Genomic DNA, 15,526 nt, shown 5'->3' with positions numbered 1-15,526 from the left:
ACGCAGCGAATTTACTAGTCATATTTTGCAGAATGAAGAGTATAGGCGAAGAGAGAGAGAGAATATATGTGTGTAGGAGAGGGGGGAGATATAGTCCTATATACTGACTGAACACACGCAGGATTTTTGCGCTCACCTATATATCTCCAGAAACGTCTGTCAATGGATATCAGTCATCCATTCGCTTTCTACTGCAGACTCTCTACCACGGAAGACGTCCTCGGCGATAAGCAGATGTCAGGAAAGATTGTGCACGAGAACGTAAATCTATCTGTTTTATATTTGCTCACATAGAGGCCATGGTGGCTCTGTCAAGGCACTCCGAGGAGGTACGTCTGCTGCGGGAACTACACCTCTTATGGCGTATACACCGCCTATGAGCCACTGACACGTCACGTCCAACCAGAGCGACAGTCCTACCGAACAAATCGGTCTCTGTCAGCCTCACGATACGACGATGGTCGAAGTTAGTTACTATACCATGGCGTTCGGTGGTGCCGTCCTTGCAATTTTTTTTTTTTTTTTTTTAAATAATACATAAATCGTGCACATACAACCACAATCGTTGGGTTAACTGACGATCTGCTTTCTACAGTGGTACGAATTTCGTTCGGATCAGACTGTGCGTGCAGAGTATTCCTAAATACATTCCACTCTTTTGAATCTAGTTCTAGTTATCTCCCTTTTGGGAGATTTATAAAGTCCCAGCCTTATAGCCCAGTGGACTGCTTCACTAAATTTGTTTTAATTGTTTTTGAAAACGTAGATTTGTAAAAAAATTTAAAAAAAAAGTTTTTACACTGTTTGTAAAAGGGGGTTAGAGGCTCAGGACATATAAAAAAGATGTAATAATATATAAAAATTGTAAAGAAATTAAATTTTGTCAAAATTTAAAATTATGAACAAATTCACAATTACACAATTGTAAGAGCATGACACTCCAGGTGTAAAGATGTCCGTCACCATCCCTCATGTCCGCTCTTGAATCTCTGCCCCTATTATGCAGGGATGTGTTAAGGGTGTTAACACTTAACACCAACTTTAGATTTCTAAAACACTAAGATTAACAATTAGTATTTGTATAATACATTCTTACTATTCATATGGTTGTGTGTGTGTACGAATTCAGTAAGTATATTGTTAAAACCAATGATGTAAACAATAAGTTTTGTCAAGTCTACAACGAACATTTTACGTTATCGTTCTCCAGCTCTTAAATAAAATAGTGTTTTTGGTCATTATTAACTGCTACTACTTTTTCGTTCTTTTGTTTAAGTTACAGTAGTGAAAAGTGCAGTTCATAGACAGTAATATTAAATACTTTTTTCAGAGACCTTGTTTTCCAATTTTGAGATTTGATGGTACGTCGTCTGTAAGTCGAACCCAGTTTGTGGACACAGGATCTCAATATTCAGATAAAGGATGACAGATATTCGGGAAACTTTATTACATAAATTAATGTGTGTGCCTGAACCCTTGACATTAACTAGAGCAGATGTTCTGCGGAGATTCCTGAATCCGCAGCAGAGAAACTAGAAAGAAAAGCGTGTTGTCAAGAGTTGAGAATATTCGCGGCGAGTTTTGTTTTTACTGTGCTTTACTTTTTCATTTCACCGTGTAGTAATATGTATTGATATTCGTTTTTCTTAGTTTTCAAATGTCAGTTGTATTAATTTTCAAGTGTAAATAACTGAAATAAATAAAGTTTAAGGTTCGAATTTCTGACAGTTAACGAGTTCATTTTTGTAGCAGTAGTATATTTGCGATACATGAAATATAGGAGTAGCACCAAGTATATATAGTTTCTATATTCGAGAAGAAAATGTACAAACGATTCGTACTTTACGTGTTGTATACAGTGATTAGGTTGTAGTTAATGACAATTATTTTTAAAATTCCAGTTCGGAATTTCATCGACGATTTTCTTCAGTTTGTAGTTCTTACGTTGTCAGTGCAAATACAGTTGTTGCAGTTATCAAGTAACAACAAAATAAACTAGTGCATACGTATTAATGCATCATAGTCTCGAAGAAGAATTGTGTAACCAACAGTCTTACTATGTGAAATCATTCCGGATACAATACATGTGAAGTTCTGTTCTTCATACTGTGAATAGTTATTATCAAATGTAAATCTGAAAACACATTTCTTTGATAGATAGAACAACAAAAAAGATCATTTAATACAGGGATGCAAATAACCACTTGCCCGGGGCGAGTGGTTCATCGGTGCGGGCGAGTATTTAATATCATACCGAAGGCAAGTAAATAATTTCTACTGTGGGGTGTGGGCTAGTAGCTTTTTTCTTGGGCGAGTAAAATTTTGTTGCTTATTTGCATCTCTGATTTAATATAAGGTCCAACTTTCAGTTTGTCTACACTTTCGAACTACGTGAAGGCTGGTTATTATCGACTCAAGGTGCGTCTCTATATTCCCAGTCCCGTGCGTTGTTTCAAATATCAACACTTCGGGCACACAGCACGTCGTGTAATGCGAGTGCTGTTTTTGTGCGAATTATGGCCAGGGTAGTCAAGGTATGGAGCCCTGTACAGTGGCTAAGCCCTTTTGTGTCAACTGTAAGGAGCGAGCATTGTGCTTGGTCAACGTGGGAAATGCTAATGATTGTTGAGATCTCTGCTGTCGATGCTAAGCATCACTTAAAAAGGAAACCATCCGTTCCTCGCTTTCTATTCCCTTTGCTACGATTGCAGCTATTTCATGTAAATCTGTGGCAACCCAAACGTTCGGCATTTCCATCCGAACAGAGTCCAGGTATTGTGAACGCAGTCGCATCGACGAGTGAACTCCACGTGTTTCTTTTAGTTGTGGTCTTCGGTGAACTCCAGCTCTTCACCACTCACTTTATAGGCCCTCCTAAATTTTAGCCAGTTATACGCCAGCTCAGTGATACGGTTCCTTCCCTGAAAAGAGCAAAATCCACGTGATATGGTTCTTTCTCTGAAAAGAGCAAAACCCACACCTGTTCGTAAGCCACCTGCAGTTTCTGTGAAATCTGACATGGTGGAAGACCTGATGAATACTGTGTGGGTGGTAGTCGGCCCACGTGGAAAGGTTCGCCTTAAACTGTGATTTCTTACCTTTTAATGTTGTTTTTTTACTATTGTTATTGTTAAATATTTTCTCTGTTAATATTTATTGTTACATATATATTTTCTCCTGACTATTATTAATATTTATTGATATATATTTACTATTTATTGTTGTTATATATTTGTTATTTTCATATATTTATTTTTGTTTCTTGTTTTAAGTTTTTATTTCCAACAGTTTTGTTATATTTTGAAATATTCGTTTTTAAATTGTATTTACGACAGTGCGTATTTCAGCAGTCGTGTTGATCGTGACGGGGAGAGAGAGCCTCAATGCTGACGTTCCCATTAAGCCTCAATCAATCAGGTTAATACAGGGACAGGGACAGATTGGACGTTAGAGAAACAATCAGTTTCTAAAATACTATATGAATATACATAAATTAGGATCTTGCAGACCGTTTTTAGAAGTGGTCACATAACATCGCATAGAAAGTATGTTTCAATCGAATAATTGTACAGACATATACACCGTATAGATTAAAAAGCGTGGTTTCGTAGCTTGGAAACGCTTTTTTGGAATATAAATCTCCAGTTTCAGGAAAGAATTAAAACACTCATCCTCCTCCATTTCGGTATTTAATTTTGCGGAACACTAAAAACAGCTCTTGTTGTGGATTTACAAGTACCTAGCAACCACTCATCCGCAGAAATGAGACAAGAATTTCTTGTTGTAAAAAGATCTACAGTATATTTCATAAGCATCATTTGTGCTCAAGAAAGCCTTTGAATTAGTATTGAGTGATCTACTATTCTGCCGTCCAGTCTCTGCTAACCTCTTTTGACTCTTACCAATTTTGTCCTCAGGTTGAAAGTATTTATTTAAATAAAATACTGAGTTAATCCATTGATGGTACTGCGTAAGTGAGTTCTCGCAACGTTTGAAATAACTGTACTTCTCATGCAGTGTTTGAGTACTTTTGTATAGAACTCTCATAGAATTATAATTTTATTGTGGCATGTTGTTTTTGTACAGTTAGGATACAAATATTTCGAAGTAATATGGAATTGATTGAATGGAATGTTTCTATGAGCCTAGCTGAAATGTTTAACAGACTGTTTTCGTATGATCCTAGTAATATGAAAATGAGTTAGTATGTTTTTGATCATTAACACACACAACGAATAATACGAATAATCTATACACGTATCTAAACACGAATAATAGAATATACGTATCAGAAACAGAATTTTGGACCAGATGGATAGATATCAAAAGACTATATTTACAAGTGGAAATAAAATTATTCTACAAGCTTAGCTGTCTTCCGCTGATATTCATTTATGTAACCTGCACATAGAAACTTATAAAGAGTATTTCCACTGTAATCATTGACCTGGCTCAGCTCTTCAATAGCATGTTAAGTTAGATATTGCATCGCTTAAGGTAGATTGCTGTTACTTTTCCTACTATCTATGATAAAAAAAAAAAAGTACCATTTTAAAATGTCGCATTTTTGAATTTGTGAAAATAAAGAACAAATCGCAGTTGGAACTCTTATACGAGAGTCACTACGAAAGATTTGAGATACGCATTGTTGTGGCACAGTATTTGAATTCCAACAATTGCGTTCGGTAGTGGTATCCAGAGCGAAGAAGCGAAGCGAGTTTCAACTCGCCTCGCTTATTGGCGTGGCTGTATCGCCTTCACTTGTTTGTTGATGTGAGCAGTATTCTACTGTCTAGAATGGAGCTCGAAAGGGAACATTTCCGGGCAATGATCCTTTACGATTTCAAAAGTGGTTTGAACGAGACACAGAGCCTTAACCGTTTGCAGGGGTCATTTGGGGACCTTGCTCCTTCCCGAGCTACAATTTTTCGGTGGTTTGGTGAATTCAGAAGAGGCCGGACATCGCTTAAAGATGAAGAGAGAGCTGGACGTCCGGCAACAGCTGTGTCAGATGAAAACATTGCCGCTGTCGAACAAATAATTCGAGAAAATCCTCGAACAACTTTCAAGGACATTGAATCTACAGTGAACATTGGATCGCCAACAGTAACAAAAATTCTTCATGATCATCTTCGGCTCAGGAAGGTTTCATCTCGTTGGGTGCCTCACACTTTGACTGAACAGCAGACGCGCATGCGTGTGGCATGGTGTGAAGAAATGCTTGCAAGATTTGATGGAGGCAATTCTCGACGCGTCTCTGACATTGTTACTGGTGATGAGACTTGGATCTATCAATTTGACCCTGAAAATAAACGCCAGTCTACAGTTTGGATCTTTTCAGATGAATATCCACCCGCGAAGTGTGGGGAAGAAGATGGTCGCAACTTTCTTCTCCAAATCTGGCCGTGCTGCAACTGTACCACTTGAAGAACAAAGGACTGTTACTGCTTAGTGGTACACCACTGTTTGTCTAACAAAAGTGTTCCAGAAGCTTCGGGAACGGCGTCCAAGAACTGGATTGCGTGGGATTCTGCTTCATCATGACAACGCGTCCGCACACTCGGCCAACATCACAATTCAGTTTTTAGAATCTACAGAGGTCAAACTTATGACTTATCCGCCGTATAGCTCTGACCTGGCCCCTTGTGATTTTTTCTGTTCCCCAGGATCAAAGATCGCATGCGTGGGAAGAGATTTTGCAGCCCTGAAGAAGCTGTAGTGGCTTACGAGAATGAACTTTCAACACTTGAAGAAAAAGACTGGCAACACTGCTTCCAAAAGTGGTTTTCGCGGATGCAAAAGTGTGTACAGTGTAATGGTAGAAAATGTAAGTGTTAAATTGATTTTAAGTATATAAGTTATTTCGCATCTTAAAACTTTCGTAGTGACCCTCGTATTAGACTAATTTAATGGATAGGAGTAGGATAGGACTAATCTATCATACACGAATTTTGAGGCAACTTTCAGCATCAGCAGTTATCAATATGATATGAATGCTATTCAATTGCAACATTTTTTTTTTCATGTCATTTCTGCTTATTTATTGATGCTTAAATTTGTCCAACTTACTGTACTTGCACTTATACTATTTAAAATAACTGAGATGCATGATACTATTTAAAATAACTGAGATGTATGATTATTGCCCTGTGTGCTACAATATGAATTTCATAGATATTTAACATGAGTGCCTTTCTCACATGGTGTAAAGAAACCAGCATAGAAGTGAATGGAATAAATACATGGATATGCCGACGAAGTCGAAACCCCATAGTTTCAGAACAGACTTAAATACTGTAGTGAATATTACAAATATACATATGGTTATCGAAATGATGGAAACATTTGAAGACAATGGAACTTTATTAATAAGGGGTGGAAGCACCGGTAGCTTGCAGAATAGCTCTGACTCGTCTTGGTATACGAGTCGTGGATGGTTCCCAGAGGAATATTGTGCCATTCTTCATGCAATTCAGTACTCAGTTCGGTCAGTGAGGATGCAGTAGGATTTGTTGCACCTTGTTTTTCCGTGGTGACCCAGGATGACTCAATTCCTGGAACTATCGTTTTGAGTTCTAGTTCATATACAAGTTTCCGTGTTTCATCGACAGCAGTGACGCGATTCAACATGGCGTATCGTTTCTGAAATTCTGCGTTGATGCGATATATCTCTTGGCGGGTTTATTTCTTGGCTAAATGATGTGGTACCCGCTTCACACAAATTTTCCGCATATGTAGGTCATTGTTGACAACGCGGCGCACTGTCAATACAGAAATTTCTATTTGCGGGGCTAATTGCACCATTGTCCAGTGTCTGTTCTCATTCAGTGTTCGATTACCAATGACAGCACGCCCACTGGAAGGTAAATCGGAAATTGACACGCCATCCTGCTTGAAGGCCTCCACCCACCTTGCAACTATTATATGGGAGAGGGCACGCGTACCCACTTCTTCGTATATTTGTATGGGATTCCTGTGTATTTCTGCTGCAGAGAATTGCTGCCCTGACGTAAGCACGTTGCTCGCAACTGTTAAACAACGACTGAATTTGGATGAGTGCTTCCACCCAACGCTCTGCATACTTCATTTGGTGGCAACTTTCAGAAGTACGTGTCATAGACTTTCAAGTGTATATCTTAGATTTTTTTCTATGTTGTTCCCAGTTCACGAGAAAAAAAATAGATGCCATGATGTATGACTCAGGCCTCATAAATTGACAACTGGATACATGAAAAACGTACAAAGTGAATTCCCGAGAAGTGAGAAAAAGAAAAAATAATGTATTTCCCAAAGCTGTTGCTGAAGACAATATAGTGCATTTTAAGTGGATTTGAACGCAGTAAATTTTCATTAATAACTTAAAACATCTGAGTTTGTGAAATTCAAATTAAGTATTATTCTCTATTATATGAGTTCTGCATATTACATATTAAGTGATTAACTAATAGCTGAGCAAAGCAAACCGATTTTTATTATAAAACTATCTCGTAACAGTTCCGCCAACTAAACACTTCGCTTCATCAGACACTATCAACTTCTCCAAACTGTTGTACAATATTAGTTTCATAATAAAAATCGGTGTGTTTTGCTCAGCTATTAGTTTATCATTCAGATTGAGATTTTGCTGGCGAGCTTTCACATCAAATGTGTTTTCGAAGTTAATATGATTCTTCACAAGATACAGTATTTGAGGATAGTTTATAACCTCTTCTACATGGAATTGGATACAATATTAAGTAAGCACCTTAGTTTAATGAGTATACTTTCTGTGTTAAGATTATAGGAAATTAATTACGATTTAAATAATTAAAAGAAAGAAAAACATAAGTAAAAAATAAAATCATCCGAAATAAAGTTACCCTCTGATCACATACGTGATTTGGAATCCAATTCACGACTTCATACTTTCTACAAACAAGTTTGGCTGCCCAGTTGCATATTTTACGCAATAAAATGTGTACAAAGCCTTTCCATCTATCTTGGAAGTCAAACTTCAGTTTACGCTTACGTATTACTAACTGGACTACTGCAATACATAATATGAAGAGAGTACCTTAGCTTGTGTATGTATCGAAACTGCTATAGTGTCATATTATTTCCGTTAACTTCGTCATTACTCCTTGAACAACTATTGGAAACAAAACATAAAATTGCCATAAATTTAACTGTTACACACGTCACAATCTATATTTACAGAAATGACATTTTGTCTTACCCAATCTGTAAAATCAATAGTCTTATCTGATGGAAAATAAAATTGATTTATTTGGTTATGCTTTTTAATTAATAAATAATAAACATTTAATAACTGTGATGGGAACAGATTTTAAAATATTAGTTGTATTAGGCGAATTGAACTAGAGGAGTGAAAGGAACTAGAGGGGAAGAGGGAGCGTAGGTTTCTATTCCTATAAGTATTTTCAGTAGAATTTTCGTGACAAATTATTTTAAGTATTCTTTTGTCACTTACAGCAAATTGGGAGATCTCCATACACTACGGTCTTGAATTTTTGGTTTTATAGTAGAGTTAATTTGTTTTAATGAGTTAATCAGTTGTAGTATTTTCCCCTTCCTCTTCTTCCTGTCATCATATTTGTCACGTCCCTTAGAATAAATTTACAAATAAGTATCTAATCAATTTCATTTCAGTAATTTGACAGTTCTTCATTTTTTTCTTTGCATTACTTGCTCTTCCTTATTGGTTTTCCATTCGAACCCGCTAATTTTCTATATTGTTTCCAAAGTAATATTTCAAAATCATCTGCTTCCGTACAGTGCAACACATATTTTTTTTTAGTCGTAACACACGAAATACTTTCTTCAGGGTGTTTCACCATGCCTGTAGATCTTTACTGGTGTACTGCCTAGATACTGAAAGTAGTCATTTATCCTAATTTTCCATGTAATACTAACCCTGCCCGCTAGTCCAGTGGCTAGCGCGAGCGTTTTTGCTGCATAGGATTCCGATAAGATAGCCGTGAAATTTGAACGCATTATGGTGGTTCGGATTCTGCCCTAAACTATGTTTGTCTCATAAAGCCTCGCCCTAAACTGCCACTCCTAACTTCTATTAGCTAACATTTTTCTCAAGTTTTTAAAGATCATATCAATTTTCAGTTGAGATCCCGAGAGCCGTATATACCAACACCGAAACGTCATCATCTGTAGTCGTATCTCTCAGTATTTTCTCTAAATACAATGGATGAAGTGGATGAAAAGTATCACCCATTCCACTTCCACTTCCTTCTTATTTTGTCTTCTGATTTATTATTCGTTTCTTAGCGGTTTTCACCGAAACTGGTTTCGGTTTTTTTCAAAACAGGTTCGGAGTTTCGCCGGTTTCGGTTTTCAAAACCGGTTCCAATTTTTTCAAAAATTAGTTCTATTTCGGACCAGAATAGTGTTTCGTTGTTCTCCGGAAGCCGATTCCGTTTCCACAGAAATAGTTTTATGTTTTCCAAAAGTTTTCACCGAAACCAGTTTTGGAGAAAACGGAAATGTCGGTTTTTCTAGAAACCGGTTTCCAGTTTTTATCAAATAAACTGTTTTGCCCATCTCTACTTCTTACACAAGTTCTGTATGAGTTCAGTCCTTCCACTAGCTCAGCCATGGTTGCAATTTTGTCAAAATAGCCCAGTCAAAACCCTTAGCTAAATCAACAAAAATTGCGGGGCCCCCTTTTCTTTCTCTAAAAATTAATCATAAAAGCTGGCGTAAGCCAGTAGCATGTGTAGTGCTTTTTCCCGTATTAAAATGACATTTCTCAACCACGTTTAATCAACTACATTATTTTCTGTTCAATTTTCGAAACAGGATTTTTGTCGTATGTCACTAGCGTAACAGTTCTGTATCCTCATATCGTTTTGAATTTTTAATTTCGTGGCCAGTTGAATCGTACTGTCTGTGAGCCATTTTCAATGTCATATATAGAAGAGACCTTTTATCTTGAAGCACCCATATAATTTTTAAATTAATAAGTTTGTAACTTATATATAAACTCTGAAATTTGTGTAATGCAAATATCGACAGGAGAAAATCATTTGACATGCTCTGCAATAGTAACAGATTAATAGTGTTGCCAGTCCAACATAGTCATTTTTCAAATAGTACTACGTCAGATTATTGCATATTTCAAATATATATGTTAAAAAAAAACCAAAAGCGATATTTATTATTCATGTTACAAACTAAGGGTGCTGCAATATCACAAACTAACTCTGGAGGCCTCGGTGACAGTAATAACGGAACTCGTTGTTTTACGCTTTCACAACGAGAGTTTAACATTTCTGTCTAAAATTTAGAGGTCATACATTATGTATTTCTATTTCTAAACTTTGTAACTTTCCATACATAGTCTGACATGGAATGAATGACATCTCGATTTTCTGTATCATATTTCAAACAATGCAATGTTTAAACTTATTATTAATCCCTTTAATGAGAGCGCGCCTCAGACGTTCCGCAGAGGAACTAAATCAGAAAGAGGGTCAACAGATTCGCTTAATAAAAGAGATTGCAACTGCAGACGCAGTCCCGTATAATGGAGAAATCTGTAGACACTCTTCGCGATTCAATGATATCTTAGAGCTCTTTCATGGCTAAGCGGTTAACGTACGCTCCTTTGGCATGGGAGACCCGGATTCGATTCCCGGTGAGAGCTCATGTTCGGATTCCACGTTAATCAGTAACCGTCTCATATAGCCTCGCTGCTGAAAGGGACGTAAAACTCAAAATCAACTCAACTCAGTGACATCTTTACTCTCCATTAAAGGGGCTAAGCTCCATATTAAGTTCCGCAGAAGTATTACTGATTGAATCTTTCGTGTTTTAACGTGGAATGAGCATTTGATATCACCTTTAATAAAATGCATTGCATATTCTATTGTAGCGGCAGTTCTAATATGCACAGGATAATTTTAAATATAGCAATCGTAATCTCTCCTAAATAATGCAGGTGAACTAGAGAAACTTACTAGGGATAGTGGATTGCAGTAGCGTAGCCAGAATGTGTGTTTGGGGGGGGGGGGACAATTGCTGTTATAGGTACATAAAGAAAAATTACAAACAAAAACATATATATATACATAAAAATATATTTAAAAAATTACAAACATCAAAGTACTACAGTACATTGTCGGACCTCTTTGGGGGTGGCCCCTCTGGGCTTCCCCCTTCCCTACGCCACTGGTGGATTGTTACATTTATTAGTGGCAGTCCTTATTTTTCGACTAAGAGTTTTTTTTTTTTTAATCTCACTCCCCTCTCACTAAAATGGTTCCATATCATACCAAAGGGGAGAAAAATTAACTCAATTGGATAATATTAAGTAATCGACCTCAAGTTTTCGATATATTTATGATATATCTGGATAATGGCTGTAAAAGTATCTGCAACCGTAATTTGCGAATCTCTTAATTGATGCATCAGTACATACTAAATTTTGTTATCGGTAGAAAAAGCTTTTTAAGAGATCGATGCCGTCAATGTTGTGATGATTATGTACTCTTTTTCATTTTATATGTACAGTTTTAAGTAAGATACCAGCTTACTCAACTTTACCCTTTACATTGTTCAAATACAAGTATGTCTCTCTACTTAAGTCGTACAGAGTTAGTTACAATAAGATACAGTAACGTAATATATTAAAACAATAATTTTCTTATTCTTGATTTGCAGGATTCTGGAACAACAGCAGGCCAAAGGTCACAGTCTTCTTCCCAGCCAAAAGCGGGAGCCAAGCAAGGAAATTACAGTTCGGGTGGTTATTGGGCTTCTAACTAACTTCATGTAAAATATGTACGAAAAATGGCCACGGTTTAATATTCCAAAGATTCTGGTCCTGGTATTGACACAATGGATTTATTATGAGTTATTTAGGACAGGAATATCTGTTTAGGACTTCTTCATTGGTTCTTGTTGGTGGTGCATTGTGGTTTTAAACAGTCCACAAGTGGAGTTAATGTATGTTGTCACCAGTTTGTAATATTTCAAAAACAAAATCAGTAGATTTAAGAAAGAAAGAAAAAAATAAGGGGTATGTAGAAATAAGTCTGGAAATTGCGCTCATAATTCAAAATAAAATCCTTCTTGATGGTTTTCCTTTGCATTCATTTATTAGAGAAATTATATATATATATATATAAATATATAAATATGTATGTTCCCTTTGGTCATGCTGTATAGATCTATGTAGCTTTGTAACACTATTGTAATATGAAGTAAGGGAACTGAATTAAAAAGAAAGAAAACAAACTTTTTAAGTTGTATGAACATGGTGAATACCAAACTCCTGTAAAATCTGAATGTTTGCACGTGTTTAACTTCAACAATTCATCTGAAATTCAGATGGTTTTATTGTATTTCAGGGGAACTTATTGAAAAAAGAAAAAAGTATCATGTGCAAAGATTCTTTATATTTCCCTCAATATTGTTTATGATGATTCCCTCTTTGATAGCTGTGTATGGGGTATTTTCTTGTGATTAGGTTGTCATTATAAATATATATAAATATTAAAAAAAAACTAAAGCGTTGTATAGTTAAATAAATGCCCAAAACAGTTTTACATGGAGGGAAATCACAGTATATAATAACTATATTTCCTTGTACAGAATACCTATAATTGAGTAAAAGAGAAAAAAAATAAGTAAAAAAAGTGAAACTAACATTAAGTTTCTTTGTGTTTGTTAAACCCTGTGATATATAAATATATATATCAATATATATCCTATTGGGCCACCGAGCCTGTAAAAGTAAGATTTTTCGCTGTCAGCAAAACTGACTTGGTCAGTTTCTTCACAAAAGTGAAGTATAGGTGATCTTCGATTAAGGCTGTATTTATATTGGGGGTTTTGTTAAGTGTTTAATACAAGAAGCAGAGAATTTTTGTATTCAGCTTAGCTTCTTGCACCACCATTGTATGGTAGATTATGTTTGGATATATAGTGTGATATTTAGTGTGGTAATATCTTGCTATAAATATATATATATATATATAAGTTTAGTATCTCAAACAATGTGTATTATATGTGTAGATTAGTTTCGTTTTGTAAGTGCGATTGACAGTGAACGAACTCTTTGAAAAAGAAAATAATATTTAAAAAAAATTTCATTGTTTCTCCAAGTTGTATTTTCTATATTTCTTCGTGTAGCATGCGACATTTCGTGGTCACTAAAATACAGAAGAGAAATTGAAATAAGAAATTCTAACGTTTACCCTTGTTTCATTGGGTTATTTTTTTTTTTCTTATGTGGAAATGTTTTTAAAGGGCAAAGCTTAACCAGCGTTAATAAACATGGTATACAGAATTGAAGAGATGTGATTAAAAACAAATTCCCAAAGTGGCAAACAGGTGAAGAAAAAGGAAAGAAATAGACAGTTACACATTGCGTGAAATGTGGATGAGTAAGAAGGAATCTTTGAGCTTTAATTTATTATTCTCTAGGAGTGTTTAGACTCTAGCAGCGTGATTATGAATGAGAAGATGAAAAGTTCGAAGTTAAAATGATGTGATCAACTTTATGTATTTACGTATACATGTGCCAGTGACTGCTTTGTTTATTTGTTTATATATATATATAATTATATATATTTAATAAAAATAATAAATTCGAAAAAAATGGAGAGGCAAACGAGCACAGCGGAGTAATCTTTGCCCTTTAATTAAACAAGAAGAATAAGCCTTCATTTATCATCTAACTGGATTGGACTTGGGCAGGATTGAAAAGGCAGTGTTTATAGAAACAAGGGGACAGTTATATAATTCGGCTTCAAGACTGAGTTGTTACATTTCTTCTCCCCTTTTCTACCCTGCTGGTCCATGTGCAGTATTTTAGATGTACCTCTGTTCTGTACAGTTGCAGCAACATAAAATGTTAGTTGAGATTGCAGAAGACTTGAGAATCTTAGGTGTTTTTTACAAGTGAATTTATGTCGTGGAACGGAATAAATCGATGACAAGGTTTGAATCAAGAAAAAAATCCTCACTATTCAAAAACAAATATATAAATATATATATATATTAAAATAACAATAAAACACAAAACAATTGTTTAGAAATTTACTTGCTGTTATTTTTTTAAAATATATTTTGCACCCTTGTAAGTGTTATTTTGAAGAACTGTTATAATTTGTTTCAGTTACATTTGAAGAAGCAAGGTTGATTATATTTTTTTTTTCTGGGGATGTGTGTGTGTGTTCAATGATACAATATACGAAATACATTGTATCATTTTCACATGACATTTTTGTCCATAAGAAAGCATAAGGTCGTTGCTACCAACATTATAAATAAAAATATTTAATACTTGGAAGTTTTCTGCAAACAGTCTATTCATACTTTTCTTTCATTCTAATATTTTAATAAAATTTTATTTCACAGGATTAACAATTCATGTTCATTTGTTTATATTGTTTTTGTTATAAATGTCATTCCAGTAATTACACGTCCATATATATATGAAGAATGCTTGTTTAATTTTGTTTCGTGATTGTATATTTCAAGTGTACGTTCCTTATATATAATATACATGAAGGATTACCATTTGTAAATTAAACGTGCCCGTATACCTATAGAAGTGTTTAAACTTAATTCTACAAAAGTAATTTGTAGGAGATTAACAGAGTATCAACGTTTTTATCGAGTATCAACGTTTTTATCAAAAGTTTAACATTTAATACAGTGATACGAAATTCAAGTGTGCTTTTTTTTTTTTTTTTTTTTTTTTTTTTTTTTTTTTTTTAAATCAGAATACCTAGATACAGAGTGCTCCGTTTTAATCTTTCCACTGAAACATTTCGAAAATGATACAACATAGATAAAAAAAATGTTTGGAGAAAAAATCCTCCCTCCATTTCTAAGATGGAAATCTAATGCCGCTAAAATTACTACTCACTACCGTAAATGGGTGGAGCGAGGGGTAACTTCGAAATTTCAAATGACTACTGCTTTTGTTGCGAAAATAAGCACATTTTTCAAATATGCCCACACGTAAAATTCTGGAGAAATTGAATCTGGGGATCGTGCATGCGACATTGAAACGCGTGTTCAAATACTGTACTACTCATCCCAAAGTGGGGTCCCGCTCATTCTATCTGAATCCATATTCTTTGTCTTGTCTGGAAGTTCTCATCTTGAAGCATAAGGGACAATTGATGTCGGAGGAATTTCAGAAAAAAAAAAAAAAAAAAAATCCACAGCCATATTTCCATCGAAAAAGTGTGGATCAAATAGCTGCTGACAATGCCACATCACACATTAACACTCCAATTGTTGAGTATCTACTACCTTATGCTAACGAGGATTGAGATCTGACCAGTAGTGGCAATTATGCCTGTTGAGTTCACAAGTATTTCGAAATGAAGCTTCGTCACAAAATATAAAAATAAATAAATAAAATTCAATTACAAGACTCCAGTAACATGCCGTTTACAGAAGAGCTTGGGGAGGTATGCATAATATTGATTTTTAAGAGTTCAAGGACTTGCTCTAGTTATTTCTAATTCCCACTCAATCTGTCTGCAACTAA

At 35.3% G+C, this 15,526-nt stretch overlaps 1 protein-coding gene across 9 annotated transcripts in view; it reads left to right on the top strand.

Moving 5' to 3' along the window:
• The window catches only part of LOC145676199 (protein lingerer-like), a 143,278-nt gene extending 128,549 nt beyond the window's left edge, over nucleotides 1-14,729 (top strand). For 7 of the 9 annotated variants that reach the window (XM_081747158.1, XM_081747160.1, XM_081747120.1 and 4 more), the window contains one exon: nucleotides 11,677-14,729. In XM_081747158.1, coding sequence (XP_081603284.1) covers nucleotides 11,677-11,781 — 105 coding nt within the window. In that variant the 3' untranslated portion in view covers nucleotides 11,782-14,729. Of the gene's footprint in view, nucleotides 1-1,330; nucleotides 1,723-11,676 lie in introns of those variants that run through there. The other 2 variants (XM_081747161.1, XM_081747159.1) reach the window with 1 other exon arrangement.
• Nucleotides 14,730-15,526: the final 797 nt, after the last annotated feature.

This window comes from Thermobia domestica, chromosome 2 (assembly GCF_964235325.1).
Source record: "Thermobia domestica chromosome 2, izTheDome1.hap1.1, whole genome shotgun sequence".
NCBI classification, from domain to species: Eukaryota; Metazoa; Arthropoda; class Insecta; order Zygentoma; family Lepismatidae; genus Thermobia; species Thermobia domestica.
Note: the sequence above shows the minus strand (reverse complement) of the source record. Positions and strands in the feature narration are given on the sequence as shown.